This window comes from Aptenodytes patagonicus, chromosome 3 (assembly GCF_965638725.1).
Source record: "Aptenodytes patagonicus chromosome 3, bAptPat1.pri.cur, whole genome shotgun sequence".
Lineage (NCBI taxonomy): Eukaryota > Metazoa > Chordata > Aves > Sphenisciformes > Spheniscidae > Aptenodytes > Aptenodytes patagonicus.
In genome coordinates this window covers 152,439-169,096 of record NC_134951.1, presented here as the reverse complement: position 1 = coordinate 169,096, position 16,658 = coordinate 152,439, and the positions used below count along the sequence as shown (strand labels likewise).

The following is a 16,658-nucleotide window of genomic DNA, read 5'->3' as shown; positions in this document are numbered from 1 at the left end:
AGCCCTGCCGAGAAGGACTTGGGGGTACTGGTGGATGAAAAGCTGGACGTGAGCCAGCAATGTGTGCTTGCAGCCCAGAAGGCTAATCGTATCCTGGGCTGCATCAAAAGAAGCATGGCCAGCATGTTGAGGGAGGGGATTCTGCCCCTCTACTCTGCTCTGGTGAGACCTCACCTGGAGTACTGTGCCCAGCTCTGGAGCCTCAGCATAAGAAAGACACGGACCCCTTGGAGCGGGTCCAGAAGAAGGCCACGAAAATGATCAGGGGGATGGAACACCTCTCCTAATGAAGAAAGGCTGAGGGAGTTAGGGCTGTTCAGCCTAGAGAAGAGGCGGCTTCGGGGAGACCTTATTGCAGCCTATCAGTACTTGAAGGGGGCTTATAAAAAAGATGGCGGCAGACTTTTTAGCAGGGCCTGCTGCGACAGGACAAGGGGGCATGGCTTTAAACTGAAGGGGGGTAGATTTAGACTAGATATAAGGAAGACATTTTTTACGCTGAGGGTGGTGAAACACTGGCACAGGTTGCCCAGAGAGGTGGTGGATGCCCCATCCCTGGAAACATTCAAGGTCAGGTTGGACGGGGCTCTGAGCAGCCTGATCTAGTTGAAGATGTCCCTGTCCACGGCAGGGGGGTTGGACTAGATGACCTTTAGAGGTCCCTTCCAACCCAAACTATTCTGTGATTATGATTCTAATGGGATCTGAACTCTGGGGCAATTAAAACCATCCTGTGATGAGCTGCAGTGCTATAGCTGGGGTCTGCCACAGCATCTGGGACACCTGCATAGAAATTCTAGATGTGAATTACACCATTGTCAAGAGGGTCATGTTGTCTTCTCAGGACACTCTAGTGACAAGAGGAGCAAATGAAGTCAAGTGGTCAAGGAGCCTTACATTCATAACAGTGAAGAAGGCTTGATAATGAACTGAGTGGAACTGTAATACAATTAATAAATACATCTTCTGGCCTGCTGCAGTGACCTTCTTCAGCTGTATCTGTACAGTTAAACTAAACATGGCTAGGACATGAGGTGAGCACCTGCACATCATAATCTGTAGTGTGAAACCATTACCATGATTTTGGGTATAGCTTTGTCCTGGGCTTACTAGTACTCTCCCAGACGACATTCAGTCATGATCTGGGAATCAGCACAAGCCAAGGGCCATACCAAACAAGGTATTTGGTTGTGACTATGCTGTTTTAGAGAATTAGTTCATCTTACAGACATAAGCCAAGCTGTTGCAGAGAACACCTTTTTTTAATTTACATGTTTAAGTGCAACATTAGGGTCCTAATCCTGAGATTAACCCACTTGTCTCCATCTCACAGCAGAAGAGTCTATGATCTTCATTTTCAGGTGTGATGAGATGGAGCAAGATGTCTAGTAACTAACTTCAGAATTAGCTATGACTCAAGACCAAACATGCAATGCTGCCAGCTCATGCCATCTGATCATGGTCTATGCTCCTCAAAGGAGTGGTCAAAAAATCAGGAGTACTTTAGATGTGTTTCTCATGTCCCTCCCTCCATTTGGGCATATCTGTCTTTACCTCTCCCCAGGCATGCCATCTTGCTACACTCCCCCAGATGCACCCGCCTCACCCTCATCTTCTTGTCCCTGAAGAGTAGTTTGTGGCCTGTTTCATTCAGCTCCAGCCAATCAATCTTGCTGTCATGGCTGATAGTGCCAGCATTGTAGCCACCAACAAGGTCCACTTGGGAAGGAAAGAAAGGAAAGAGTGTAAATACTTAATGTGCCCCAAAGTGCTGAACATTCAATACTTTCCCATGGGGATCAGATGCCTGGGACCTAATTAGGGCAGGACCCGCTGGCAAACACACTGTGATGTGAAAAGCAGACTGCAGTGACAATTTATCTTGATGCCTTATCAACAGCAGTAACTCTCTCCACCCTTCTGTGAGCATGCACAGATCACAGGCAGTGCAGGCAGCAATATCATCATGCTGAACTGCACAGAATCTCAGGTCCAGGACACAGTCACAGCCACCCCACAGCTGTGTCCACACCAGACAGCCAACCTGCCAAAAGCAGGGCAGCCTGGTCTCTAGTGGTCTGCTGCCAGGCAGAGTGAATGCGAAGGGGGCCTTCAGGAATCTGCTGCTTGGTAGAGTGAATGCAGAGGGCCTTCAGGGATATGCTGGCTGGCACAGAAAATACAAAGGAATCAGAAAGGCTGGCAAAATACAGGAGAGGGAAGTTTTCATTCACCTGTTGCTATAGTCTTGATGTCTATCAGATAAGCCAGTCTCTTGTTCTCCTCCACGCCTCTCTGCCGCCTCTCATTGATACGGACACTATTATTTGAAGAGAATGATGACCGTTACCTTTACTACTCTCTAAATTCACAGGATTGAATCACGTAGTCCCTCCCAGACTGACCTGCAGTTTCCCCAAGCACATGGAGCCTCTTGCAGTTCTCTGACCTGTGACTCTTGCACAGTACCTACAGCTGCCTCAAATGAGAACAAACCTTTCTGACTCATGGCTTCACTCCAGAAGCTGCCCCTCTGGAACCAGGGTTCCCAGTAGCAAATTAGTTACACTGCTTCCACCTCTGAGCAGCCCATGATCCTCCCTTCTCTCGAATCAGAAAATAGAGTATGGTATTTCAGAGGGACAGAGGAAGTCCTACTGGCATCTAAAGTCCCTGATAAAGCTGTACTAGGACCAGCTGGATGCAGAGATGTCTGAGTACATGCACAGGAGGTCCCCCCTCAGCAATAGCCAAGTCAAGCTTCAATAAGCATGTATGAGAGGAAAATGGTCTCTTGTGCTTCTAAAACTTTACAACCATTAAGTGTAACTGAACAATTAAACCTCATCATTGGTCACTGTCAGAAGTAGATTACTCAGGTCCCAGTGTCTGGGGGCTGTGTTCTACAGAGTGGGACACTTCCAAGTGTATATATCTGAGGTCACTCTCACAAAATGCCTGTACTGGCCACACAGGCAGGTGGAACACTTACCTGACAAGATGAGGGTTCATGAACTCTGTGCGGACAGATCCCAGGATGTCATTGCTTCCATATTCCACCAGTGTCAGCTCTCCAGCATTAAAGATCATGCAGACCTGAAGGTGAGAGGGGAATACACTCTTACAGAAAAGCCAGGTAAGCACACATACCTACCAGTGAGGTGTGCAGAAAATAACTCTGCTGCACACAAGCCTAAATTCAAACCCTCTGGGATGAGTAAGGAATTGTCCTTGGCTTCCTGTTGTGACTGCCAGCTTTTCCTCAGAGTTGGGGATTTTAGTTCTGGGCCTATCAGTCCTGCAGGAGCCAAGCTGTCACCCTGACAGCTGTATTCTGTACCTCTAACATCCTCTCCGGCTGTTGCTCTTTTCTTGCTCCTCTCTCCTATAGGGTTATGACTTATATGACTTGACAGTCCACACACTGAGTTTGTTCTGTACCTGGCATGTGGAAAAGGCAAGTATGGGAGGAAGCATATCAGGATCTGCATGGAGAGGGTAAGTCCAGGAAACTGCTGAGAAACAGGATTTTCCAGAAGTGCAGTTGACATTTTTTCTGCCGGTGCACACACTGCTTTACTCAGCATTCATGGGTAGCACCCTGTCCCATCCAACTTACGTTCTCGTTGTCGAAGAAGAACTTCTCATTCCCTCCAGATCCTTGCCAGGCTACCTAAAAAGCAATGGCATGGAGTGAGCAAATGCCAGGCTGACAGCTCCTGCAGGGGACCAGGTTGCAGGCATTGTGGTCTACTGTCCAGGTCTCAACTCCCACAACAGATAGCAAGAGGGATCATGTTCCAGCACTTCAGCTGTCAACACTGTTGTTCAGTCATTCCCAGCCTGCAAGTTCCTCACTTCCCTCTCCTTTTTTTAACCTCTGCTTCAGACTCCTGTTCTCTTTGTGTAGTATCTTATTGCCTTCTGGACAAGAGGCCTTTATGTGACCAATGTACTCACTCTAGCCTATTCTTTCACAGGCACCTCTCCACCTTCCTCAGACTAACTTGATTATAAAAAGTACCCCCAACAGCCTCTTTGCCTCCGTAAATCTTCTCCACAGAATCAGTGCTACCATTTGTGGGGGCAGAATCTCCACACCACATGTAGCCGAAACCCTTCTTTTTTTGGGTCATGTTAGCAATGACTGATCGGTACAGTGCTAGTGGGGGACTAGCTGATTTGGAATTTGAGAAGAGCCCTGGATAATGCAGTAGTTACTGTGATGACAACAGGCAAGTGGTCAGAGAGGCAGAAAACTGAAAGCCAAGGCTGCAGCTGTCCTTTTCCCTCCTTGAGCAAGAGCTCCAAGTCACTACTTCCACAAAACTCCAGTGAGACAGCAAGATGGTAAATGACTACTCACAACCCTGTTCTTTATAAGATGTGAGGATAGCTGTGCAACTGAAAGAAAACCCCTTCTGTGCAGCATGATGTAGAGGAACCTGGGTAGTTTAGTCTGGACAGATTTTCAGTTGGATTATCAAGTATCAGTATCCTCCAACTCAAATCTGTAGTCAGGAGCTCTTGCTCCCTGCTAGATTGATTAGCACACCATTAGCCTGATTAGAAGTATATGATACCTTTGTGAACAAAGCAAATATGTCCCGAAGCCTACGTAATACTTTTATCAGACACTAACCTACTGCCCATGTTCTCCAGGCTTGGCACATAGGCTCAGCACTCAGTGCACTGTGAGGCTCAGGGTATGGACAGTTTTGTATGGATTGTTTGGTATCAGAAATGGTACTGGCATAAGCTGTGGTACTGCAGTCATGAATGTTTTTTCTGAGTTGTTTTTTTTTTTTAAAAACACACTAAGATTCATACATTCACATTTGGAGTGTACATATGTACAACATCGAGTTTTGGGTCCCTCAGTACAAGACATTGATAACGTGAATCAAGTTCAGTTCAGTGCCATCAAGATGGTTGGGGCTGAAGCACTTGCATTACAAAGAGAGGCTAAAGGAATTGGGCTTCGTCAGCCTGAAGAAGGGAAGGCTTAAGAGATCTCTAATAACGTGATGTCAGGCTTTTTTTGGCAGATGCACAGTGGGAAACAGTCATAAATTAAAACAGAGATTCCAATGAGACAGGAAAAAAGCTTTCCCCCAGGAGGACAGTAAAGCATTGGAACAGGGGACCAGAGAAACTGTGGGATCTTCATCCTTGAAGGTTTTCAAGATCAACTTGGCTAAAGCCCTGTGCAACCACATATGAATTTAACACTGACCTTCCTTTGGGTAGGAATTTTGATAAGAGTCCTCCCTTCCAACCTGAATTATTCTATGATTCTTTGAAAATAAATGTATTGTTCCCATGCAGAAAACATATCCTTTGAGTTACAAAGTTAAGCATTTGACACTCAGGAAATGCCACAGATTTCCCAGTACCTCACTGAGCTTGCTGGAGCTGATGTCACCCAGCAGTAATGTGTCTGAGGTATGGGCCACCAGATATCTGTCTTTCCCTAAGATCTTCACCTCAGCAATCTCATAACCATACTGGGATTTCAACACCACTCGAGTTCCGGTTGAGAGGTTCTTCACAATGACCTAGAGAAAGTGGAAAAAACAATATGAGGCCCTCTTTCCATGCACAGAGGAAGAACACAGACTTGTTGCCCCATGGAAGATTATGCAACAGATGATATTTGGATATTTAGATGTCCCCTCACATCATTTCACTCTGCTTTTTTAAAGAAACCTTACCAGTCCTTTTGTATGGGATGACAACTGTAGTAGAAGTGTGGGATCTTCACATCTGCCATTTAGAAGTTTCTAGCCTAATTGGAGGACTACTCAGGCCCCCGAGGATGAGTCACCCTCTGAGAGTCCTTCTCTCTCCACTGAATACAGAGGAGTGCTAGCTCACCCTTACAACCTGATTTTGAGCCAGGTAGAATTGGCTGAAATTAAACCACTTAAGGAGCCTGCATTTGGCATGGAGATACCCCACATAAATTCACAAGCTAGGAAATAAACTCCATCATCTTTGCTCCTAGCCAATTTCCACCCAGCCTTGACCCTATCCTTGGAAAATTCCCTATGCCTTTCCTGACAAGTTGCTATGAACAAGCCATAGGTGCAGATGTGTACCTAAAATACTTCGGTAATTTACTGTGCCAATTTTGGTGCATATTTTTCAAGGCAGTGTAACTGCTTTAAAGGGAGGAGGGAATGAGGCAAATGGACTCAGAGAAATACACCATCACTCCCAACTCTTTCAAGTATAGTTTTATTGGGGCTAAAGCGAACGACTGTATAGAATTTACAGGGTTCCCTCAGCTGATTACAAGGAATCTGAATGATTGGGCCAAGGACTGGAGTCAGGTGATGGACAGGAAAGAAGCTGATGGCACCAAGAACTCCAAATATGTCTAGTTTTAGTAAGCATCCCATTTTCATCAAGAGACATTACCTCATTGGATATTCTCTTACCTGGCTTGGTCCCACATACGTAATTTCAAATTTATTTTTGTAAATGCTTCTGCGAAGGCAGCAGTCAAATTGTTCAACTCCTCCACACAGAGTGCCCTGGGGAAACAAACACATTGCACACAGTCAGTGAATTCTGTTAAGGAGAGGTATTCCAGACCCTACTTACATGAAGAGGATCAGAGGTGAGACAGAAATCCACAGGTCTTGGCTGCTCCGGGGAACAAGACTCAAGCCCCCAGATGCATGAGCCCTATCTTGACCTTCTTGAGAGAACAGAAAGATTGAGAAATTCTCAGAGAAATAGAACTTACCAAATACTGCCACATACATGGCAGAGCAAGAGGAGGGGTTAAACATCACCTTTATCCTCATCTTCCCCATTATCCCTCTCAGTTTCCCACTTCTCCTTCTCCCAGCCTCCCAAACTCTCCTCCCTTCCAGCAGAATCTTTCCACCTTTATCTCTTTCTTTAAAACATCCCCATTCCTTTCCCCGCTCTCCTATTCCTTAGCCCCTTCCCCTTCTCTGCAAGTAACTGTTCACATGTTCAATTAATTCTCTATCTGAAAATATTTCAAGGATTCTTGATTTTCCTGAACACAAAAAGATGCAAAAACTATTAAAGAAAAGTTGTAAATGGCAACCTTCCTAAATAATTTAAGTGCTTTAAAGAGTTATTCAACTTAATACAGAAAGATTTGCAGAAAGGTTAATTTAAAGAGCTGTAAACAGTTATTTAACTTAGTAGAGAAAGGCAGATCAAGGCCCAACAGCTGAAAGTAGAAGACAGACAACCCTGAACATAGCACATAAACACAGAGTATAAGATCAGTTTTTATACTGCTTCTCACAGGTGCTCGGAGGAAAGAATGCTCATGAGTGCTCTAGAGAAGCTATGCTGATCTTATGCTTCTGTGAAAAAAGGAGGACTCATTGGCTGCTGCCAATGAGCCATTACACAATCATCCATGGTATTTTCCAGCTTCATACTCTGCACACTGCACATCTGACTGCAGCAGTGTCCCTTGCACAAGGTCTCAGCCTAGGCACCTTGCATTGTACACCTACGTGATGGTGTGACCACTCTCATAAGCCCTCCCTGTATCTCATCACTTTGTTGTCAGGCGCATGCACAAGACTCTGCCTGGTGTGCAACTCATGGGCTGGCAGTTGCTGACTGACGATACAAACCGCACAGATCCGTGAACCATCCCTCTTCCATGCTAAAGCTGTGATGGTGTAGAGGTGAGCTATTTCTTTGGGTTTGCCTTCCTCCCAGGCACTGCGTCGTGGGCTCCAGTTCAAAACCCTTAACCTGTGAGAACAGATGAGAAAGCAGAGACATGAAGAACTGTGTATGGTTGAAGAAGAAAGCACTATAAAGAGGAGACTTTACCATCAGGCACCATACCTATCATAGCTGCCAATGACGACAGACTGGCCGCCAGGACTGGCAGCTGCTGTGGTGAATTCCTTCTCTGATGAGTCCCGGCTATAGTCAAAGGTTTGAATCACATTGCCCTCCTTCCCATAAGCTACAATCTTCTTATCGCAGCCTGCAGCCACAATGCTGTTGGAAGCCCAGGCAAGGGCATACGGAGGACAGGGATGCACCACCAACTTACCCTACATTAGACAAGAAAGAACATCCTGAAAACATGAATGGCTTTAGCCCCCAACTGGCCTCTGTATTCAGCTGTCGCAATGAGACCAGTATGAGGCCCTTCTGTAATGTCCAGTTCATGGGGGTTGCTTGGTCTGCCTGCCTCAGTCTGTAGGAAGGTAGACAGAAACCAGAACTGAGAGATGTATCAACTATTCCACTCATTTAACTGGGAGAGAAGACTCCTGATGCCAGTAAGAAGACCAGTACCATTAACTAGACTGGGATGCACTCTTAACATAGCAGAGTATATATGGGCCTTCAGCATATCACGCTAGAGAGCAGAAATGCTCAAACTGCTTCAGTTGGAGAGAAAAGATCTGAGTGAGAATATCATTCCCTTCACCACAGCTTGAAACACAGAGACTACTCCTTTTGGGGAGGAGGAGAAGGCTCAGGAGATATGATGGGTGCCTAGAGCATCCTGTCCGCAGACAGAGTGTGAACTTGGGATTCAGGGTTAACTGCAATAACTGTACATTGCTTAGTGAGAAAACAATAGCTATTCCCTGGAATCCTACCCATTCAAGCATCATTCTCCTGGACACTCTAACATCAGATCTTTCCAGACACCTGAAAAGCCTTATGTCTCGTACACAAAAACGTAACTTCCCCTCTTACGACCGCACTCAGTGTATTTCAAAGCATCAAGTCACTGTTCTGTCTTCATCAATGCTCCATAAAACCCATGCTAGCAAGCACAGACTGCAGCTCCTCTCCAGACTTGCACTCCCTCCACGGCCTGATCCTTTTCCAGAGCTCTTGAGCTGGGGAATAGGCTATGCAAACAGGAATTTTGTTCATTGAAGAAGGATCTTTGATACCTGTGATTCACCTGAGCCCTCATCATCAAAGAAGAAGCGTACTATGGTTCCATCTGCATGGCCAGACAGGATTCCCTTCCCCGACACACTGCAAAGAAGCACAGACAGGATGATGGAATATCGCAGTAAGACTTGCACCTTTATTTTCATACCCCTGCCCAGAGGAGCCAGTCCCAGGGTCGTCACTGATGTTCTTCATCAAAGGAACATTCACCAAAGACAAGCTGGATGATGAACACAAGAATATCTAGTACCTGTATCAGTGTCCGTAAAAACAAAGCAGACAAAAATATGGAGAGTGGAAAGGCAAGTGGCCAGTTAAGTATCTTCATCATGTAAAATCACAATAACCAACTTTCTGTATTACTAAAACACAGAGAGGCTAAGTAACCTTAAGTGGAATAATGACTATGCACACAATTTCTTATAGCAAGGTATATCAAACAACCCTTCCATTGGAACTGTTCCAGAGATGAGGCTGGATATTATGACGCCACGAATGCCTAAAAGCAACATAATTTAGAGAAAAAACATCTGGACAAACACTCTAGGCCTAAGTCCATTATTTGTACCATTAATGTTTTGGGTACTTCTCGACACAAGCAGGGAGAAGAGAGCAAGGAAGAGGAAACAGGTCTAACATAATTTATCCAGAAAGAACACTTCTTAATGATGATTCAAGTACAGAATACAAATTCTATGAACACTGTAACAATCCAGGAATCATACATCTGTCTTCTGTTGATTGCAATCCCAGATTTGTCATTGATACCATGGCAATAACAGCATGAACTGTGTTTAGAAATGAAATAAGGGGGGGAGGGGGGGGATTGGGGGAGGGGGAGAGGAGGGGAAGCAGGGAAGAGGTGGGGGAAGGAGGGGGCGGTGAAGAGAGAGAGAGGAAATAGAAACTCTCTGGAATAGAGGCAAAGACAGACTTTGGAGGGATTTCTCAGCAGTAGTAAGTCAGAGTCCTAGACTAGCTTTAGGGTTTTTTAATTTGTTTAGCACTCAAAAACCAGAATGACACCATTTAGTGAAAAACCCACTACTAGGACCATGACATATCTTAAATTTTTTAGGTAAAAGAAACTAAAGTAGTTAAAATGAAATCTAATTAAAATAATTTAAAATTGCATTTAATGGTTATTTTTCTAATTATAGCCTTGTCACAGTTTTATCTGGCAGAATATTTTTACTTTTTTTAGTCCTTAAACTTGACTAATGTTAGTAATTAGCTAGATGAAGTTGACAAATTTAATCTTTATAAAGTCATGGATTCAAATAAATCAATGTATGCAAGTAATCTCACGGGGATTTGCACCCTGAAATGTGTTTGAGGGACAACCAAACTGCATGGGCCAGTGTGGCATAGGCAGGTATCAGATTTTAGGAAGGAATTCCTTCTGGGAAGCATGGTATTTTATTATCTCGACAAGGAACTGACAGCAGAAAGACACTCTGGCAACCTCCCATACTGCCACCAGTTATGCCAGGGCCAATAGCAGGTAGGATACTGAGTAAAAGCAGTCTAGGCTAAAGCAATGCCATACTCACTTGGAAGTTAGTGAGACCACATAGGAATCTGTCCCATAAATGGTGGAAGACTTGTTGTTCTTTGTATTTGCTAAACGAACCTGAGAAAGAGAATCTGATCAATGTTGCTTCTGTCTGCAGAATGTGGATTTCCCCCAGTGTAATGTCCCCAGAGGTTTCCCAGTCCATGACCAGCACTAGAAATAACAGGAAGCTCATTGCTTTCCGGTAGGTTGGAGAAGAAGTGGAAAAGTTGGAGTCACATTTCCACATTTCTAGAAAGGCTTGGGAAAAGGACCAAATGATCCAGTAGAACCTCCAACGACTAACTGGGAACCAGAACCAGAAAATCCAAGTCAGTGGTGTAATCCTTTTGTTGCTATTCGGTCCCCAGTGCCACATAGCAATGGCTCCTACCCTGCAGCCCAGGTGCTTGCAGGCCCTGGTAGCCCCTGCATGGAAAACAAAATCAGGCAAATAACAAGTTTCTCTACCTTTCCTTCGGCAAGACCAAAGACAATGATATTCTCCGCTGGCCACGATAAGCAGGTCACGGCACTCTGCCAAGGAGGAGGTAAAAAGAGAGATAAGAGCTCCACCCTACTTAGAAAGCATCTTGCCCCATTGCTCCATAAGACAGCTCATGAACAGTAAGACCACTCAGACCAAGAGGAGAGATGGGGGCATTTGGACAGACCTCAAAATAGGATTGAGGCCCCCCCACGCTGAAGTTTGAACTAGATAATAGTGAGCTGGGGTAAAGTAACAGGCTCAGAAGGGCTAAAGCAGGGCATCAAAGTTATACCAGATGTGTTCAGTATGGATGCTCTTCTGAGAGGATTACTCATTGATCAGATGTGTGGTTTTCCACTTGCTATTGCTGAATGTACAAAATCATGGCTATTTTAAAAGATTTTTTGCAACAAGTATAAAACAAAAAAATAATTTGACTCTGCTAGCTGCTGTAATAGATATGAGAATATTTGTACATTGGATCTTCATTTGATGAATCAGAAATAGTCTTTATTTATATTTTTTCATTTACAAGCAAGATCATTATCTGATGTTACCAAGTAGGTCAGGTAGAAACAGGTTCATTAAACCCAAATCAAAGGTATTCTCAAAATCTGAGGTGGGGGTCAGGATGAATAAAGCTGAGCATGAAACTCAACTGTAAAAGAGGGCCAAGAGAGTTAACGAAACCATTTCACATTTAAACTGAAGAATTTCAGTCAATAAGAAGGCTGGTGTTTGGCACTGTGCCACCAGCACTAGCCTCACTGTCTCACCTGTTCTATTTTAAGCATCTGGGCCTGCTTTAGACATATATACAGCCTCATTTATTCATCTCACCTTCTATCCCCTACTCTTACCATTCACATCAGCAGACACAGCTACAATCAGATACCAAAATGTCCCTGGATACCTAAGCTGCTCATAATTTATATGTCCAACCAGTGACCAATACTCATTTTTTATTACACCTGTTTCCCAGACACCTGCGTATTTCCCTATCTGCAAGGCCCTTATTTTCAATCTAACACAACCACAAGCAGCCCAGTGGTAGCTTAGAAACAAGCTTCACAAAGTGGTAATGTGCTCATCTACTCGTGTAAAAAAGTCAGACTTGCACATACTCATCCTGACCCTCTAGCAGGATGCCTTGCTTGCCAGCAGAGCAGAATAGTGTCACTGAATTCACAAGATGTATGAGTGCCCAACAGGTTTTACAAATGGCAGGAGAGGGAAAGGGCTCAATAAATGATCTTTCATATTAACTGAACACACCAAAAATTTGTAAATATCAATACTTAGTTACAGGAGAAAACTGGACACAGTGGTAAGAAACCACATGTATAGCATTAGAAAAAATAAAGGATTTATTATGATAGAAATGGTAGAAAAGGCATGGGGAAAATGAGAGAATGAGAGAAGAGAGAGATGAACCACTACATTAAAAATACAAAAAACTGTACACATGCTGTGCACAGCATCTAAGCCTTGTGAGAGGCAAGCAGCCTCCCACCAGGCTTGTTAGCCAGGTGCTGCAGCAAAGGAGAGCCAGAGGGGCAGGAAGCTAGTCCTGTCAGCAGGCAGGAATGCCAGAATGAAAGGACTCTCCAGTGAGGCTACAGGTACCTACACCTGGGATAACCACGATGTTCAGGAAAGGGACAAGTGGACACCAAACCCCTCTTGCTCTCTTTTCCTCATGACACTCTCTTCCAGTGTCATGATCACTCAGCGCAGCAGCTCAACCACAGAGAAACAGAGGCTGACCAACAGCTTTCTTCACTTATTGCCAGAGCAACAAAACTACATGGGTTCCCCTTCTGCACCCAGGAGCGAGTGTTCAGAGAAGCTAGAGGGCCCTCCTAAGCTGCCCTAAGAGCAGCCGCAGTGGTGGGTCATGACCCAGCCCTGAGATGTAGGCTTTCAATCCAGAGGCTGAGGCTGCTCTTCACCTGAGAAGCAGCTTGAGAACGCCTGGCACAGAAACTCCAGCAACGCCATTAGGAGCAGCTCTGCCTACATCTTCTGGGGATTTGGCCCAGGAGGATGACTCCTCCTAACTGGTACTGGCTCCTTCAGGGGCCTACATAGCAGAGAACTCCTCTAGCGACACAGAAAAAGTGGGGGTCATAGTGTGATGGCAACAGGATGGAAAGCCTAGGGCAGCTGCTGGACATTTGCTCCTGAAGGTAAAAGAACTAGTCAGCACGCTGTATTTTCTCATAGAGATGGTTTTCTATGCAAAGAATTTATAACACCTTTGCCTTTTCCAGATACTTACATCAACCTCAGGACAATCCTTGCCAGAGACCTACTGAGTAGAGTGCTCTTTGACACATGCAGGCAGAGCTAGAGGAGCAGAATACGAAGAAGGCCAAGGAGATAACCTGACTGAAATTACAAATCTGAGGTCTTTGAACATATGGAAACTGTGCAGTTTGACTGAATTCTGCACAGTTTACATTTTGGTTAATATGGAATCTTGGGGCTTAGATTTGCCAAACTGTGAAAAATAGTTGGGCTCAGAGTCTCTCCTATTTTCCCTTTCAACTCCCTTAAAACATTCTGTCCACTGATGCCTAAAGTAGTCCCCAAAGTTTTGTAATTGGCTGCATTGATCATTCAGCAATTAATTACTGTGTTGTACCCAGGCATTATGAGGCCTCTGAAGCTTGGCAAGTAATACACGCCTCAAAATTTAGAGATTATCTTACGATCTACCTTTTGGAGATCAAGTACCACTGATAGTTTGGCCAAGTATACCTGTGAGTATGAGCAGAGAGACATCTAATTGTCTTTATCCAACATATGCTGGAGAAAATTGAGTTAAACAGGAGTCTGGGTCTCACCGTTTGGATGAACTTGTTGCATATCACCTTCTTGTCACCCCTGTAGAAAAAGGTAGACGAAAATGACTATCAGCGAAGCTAGTAATACTGCCCATTCTGGCTACCCTACAGTTTGTATTCAGTCTGTTTTAGTATTGCCAGACACAAGCTATTTAAGTTTTGTACACTGTTTGTCTATCACAAACCAACTTTAGGCAGAAAATTTTAAAAAAAGCAGCTTCTGAGCTTCCAAAATTCTGGTGACCTGCCTTTCTGAGCACCTTTAGCACAACACATGCCAGCAAATGAGGTTGAAGTGAGGCAGGTGTGTGCCACAGTTCCACATCTATGAAATGGGCGACAGCAGCATAGGCTTTACAGCTACAGCTCCACAGAAGTCTATGGGGACGGATGGGATCCACCCATGGGTACCGAAGGAGCTAGCGGAAGTGCTCACCAAGCCACTTTCAATCATTTATCAGCAGTCCTGGCTAACCAGGGAGGTCCCAGTTGACTGGAGGTTAGCAAATGTGACACCCATCTACAAGAAGGGCTGGAAGGAGGATCCGGAGAACTACAGGCCTGTCAGTCTGACCTCGGTGCCGAGGAATGATATGGAGCAGATCATCCTGAGTGCCATCACACGGCACGTACAGGACAACCAGGCGATCAGGCCCAGTCAGCATGGGTTTATGAAAGGTAGGCCTTGTTGGACTAACCTGATCTCCTTCTATGACAAGGTGACCCGCTTAGTGGATGAGGGAAAGGCTGTGGATGTTATCTACCTAGGCTTCAGTACAGCCTTTGACACCGTTTCCCACAGCATTCTCCTGGAGAAACTGGCTGCTCATGGCTTGGACGGGCGTATGCTTCACTGGGTAAAAAACTGTCTGGATGGCCGAGCCCAAAGAGTTATGGTGAATGGAGTTAAATCCAGTTGGCAGCCGGTCACAAGTGGTGTTCCCCAGGGCTCAGTATTGGGGCCAGTTCTGTTTAATATCTTTATCAATGGTCTGGACGAGGGGATGGAGTGCACCCTCAGTCAGTCTGCAGACAACACCAAGTTGGGCGGGAGTGTTGATCTGCTCGAGGGTAGGAAGGCTCTGCAGAGGGACCTGGACAGGCTGGATCGATGGGCCCAGACCAATTGTATGAGGTTCAACAAGGCCAAGTGCCAGGACCTACACTTGGGTCACAACAACCCCATGCAACGCTACAGGCTTGGGGAAGAGTGGCTGGAAAGCTGCCTGTCGGAAAAGGACCTGGGGGTGGTGGTCGACAAGCTGGCTGAATACGAGCCAGCAGTGTGCCCAGGTGGCCAAGAAAGCCAAGAGCATCCTGGCTTGTATCAGAAATAGTGTGGCCAGCAGGACTAGGGAACTGATCATCCCCCTGTACCCGGCCCTGGTGAGGCCGCACCTCGAATACTGTGTTCGGTTTTGGGCCCCTCACTACAAGAAGGACGTCGAGGTGCTGGAGTGTGTCCAAAGAAGGGCAACGAAGCTGGTGAAGGGTCTGGAGAACAAGTCTTACATGAGGAGTGGCTGAGGGAACTGGGGTTGTTTAGCCTGGAGAAGAAGAGGCTCAGGGGAAACCTTATCGCGCTCTAAAAATACCTGAAAGGAGGTTGCAGCAAGGTGGGTGTCGGTCTCTTCTCCCAAGTAACAAGCGATAGGACGAGAGGAAATGGCCTCAAGTTGTGCCAGGGGAGGTTTAGATTGGATATTGGGAAAAACCTCTTCACCGAAAGGGTTGTCAAGCATTGGACCAGGCTGCCCAGGGAAGTGGTGGAGTCACCATCCCTGGAGGTATTTAAAAGATGTATAGATGTGGTACTTAGGGACATGGTTTAGTGATGGACTTGGCAGTGTTAGATTAACGGTTGGACTCGATGATCTTAAAGGTCCTTTCCAACCTCAATGATCCTATGATTCTATGATTCTAAGCTCAGCTGGCGCATGCTCACACAGGGCTCCACAAGAGCTGTGTTCAAGGAAATCCTACCTGCTGCTCACCATAGAAACATCTGAGTCATTCACTGCAGGTTAGATGATGTGCAGCGTGTACCGGGCTGAGGAGTAGGCCAGGATATTGATGAGGGTAGCATCAACGCCCGGAAAGCACACTGTATGGCAGGAAGGAGAGTGCCGCCCCCTCCTCACGGGTGCAGCACTGGACACTTCACTACCAGACTTACCACTCCTCTCCAATCCTGTAGACGTAGACAATGTTGTCCGTTTGGCCGATGGCAATTTTGGTGGAGTCCGGGGAGAAGGCCATGCCTTTGACCACGTAGCTTTTCCTGCCGTACTGTGGAGAGGATGGCAGTGTGAACCATAGAGGAAGGCTGGCCTGCCCCAAGCACACTTGCCCAGCCCACAGACGACTGTGCCCTGCTGCAAGCAGGCCCTGGCGGCAGCAGGCCGGGTCCCGGGCCCTCACCTTGGCATCGGCAGGCTTGGTGGAGAACTTGTCGCGCCGCTCGCCCTGCTCGTCGTACAGCAGCACCACCCGGTCCGCGGTGCACACGGCGAACCGGGCGCTGCTGGCCGACCAGGCCATGCAGGTCACCCGCGCGGTTCCGTCCTGCGGGGCACACACAGCCTCAGCACTGCCGCCCCCCGGCCCCGCCCGGCCTGACCCGACCCGACCCGATCCGACCCGACCTGCGGGGCCAGCAGCGTCCGCACGTGCCGCAGCTGCATCGCGCCGAGCGCCGGGACCGGCACCGCCACCGGGACGGGCCCGCGCCACCGCCGCCGCCGCCGCCGGGCCCACCTCGCCCCGCCCCCCGTTGCTGCGGCAACCCCAGCGCCTCCGCCGCTGCTGACGTCAGCGCGCCGAGCCCAGC

At 46.6% G+C, this 16,658-nt stretch overlaps 1 protein-coding gene across 3 annotated transcripts in view; it reads right to left on the bottom strand.

Moving 5' to 3' along the window:
• Positions 1 to 16,512, bottom strand: part of IFT172 (intraflagellar transport 172) — a 43,223-nt gene extending 26,711 nt beyond the window's left edge. For all 3 annotated transcript variants that reach the window (XM_076332405.1, XM_076332406.1, XM_076332407.1), the window contains exons 1-15: positions 16,474 to 16,512; positions 16,250 to 16,393; positions 16,005 to 16,117; positions 13,829 to 13,868; positions 10,961 to 11,026; positions 10,488 to 10,567; positions 8,931 to 9,018; positions 7,855 to 8,069; positions 7,635 to 7,758; positions 6,444 to 6,539; positions 5,397 to 5,558; positions 3,620 to 3,673; positions 2,993 to 3,096; positions 2,235 to 2,320; positions 1,607 to 1,719 (exon numbers count right to left, since the gene is read on the bottom strand). In XM_076332405.1, the coding sequence (XP_076188520.1) occupies positions 1,607 to 1,719; positions 2,235 to 2,320; positions 2,993 to 3,096; positions 3,620 to 3,673; positions 5,397 to 5,558; positions 6,444 to 6,539; positions 7,635 to 7,758; positions 7,855 to 8,069; positions 8,931 to 9,018; positions 10,488 to 10,567; positions 10,961 to 11,026; positions 13,829 to 13,868; positions 16,005 to 16,117; positions 16,250 to 16,393; positions 16,474 to 16,512 (1,524 nt within the window). The remainder of the gene's footprint in view (positions 1 to 1,606; positions 1,720 to 2,234; positions 2,321 to 2,992; positions 3,097 to 3,619; positions 3,674 to 5,396; positions 5,559 to 6,443; positions 6,540 to 7,634; positions 7,759 to 7,854; positions 8,070 to 8,930; positions 9,019 to 10,487; positions 10,568 to 10,960; positions 11,027 to 13,828; positions 13,869 to 16,004; positions 16,118 to 16,249; positions 16,394 to 16,473) is intronic.
• Between the last annotated feature and the right edge of the window lie 146 nt (positions 16,513 to 16,658).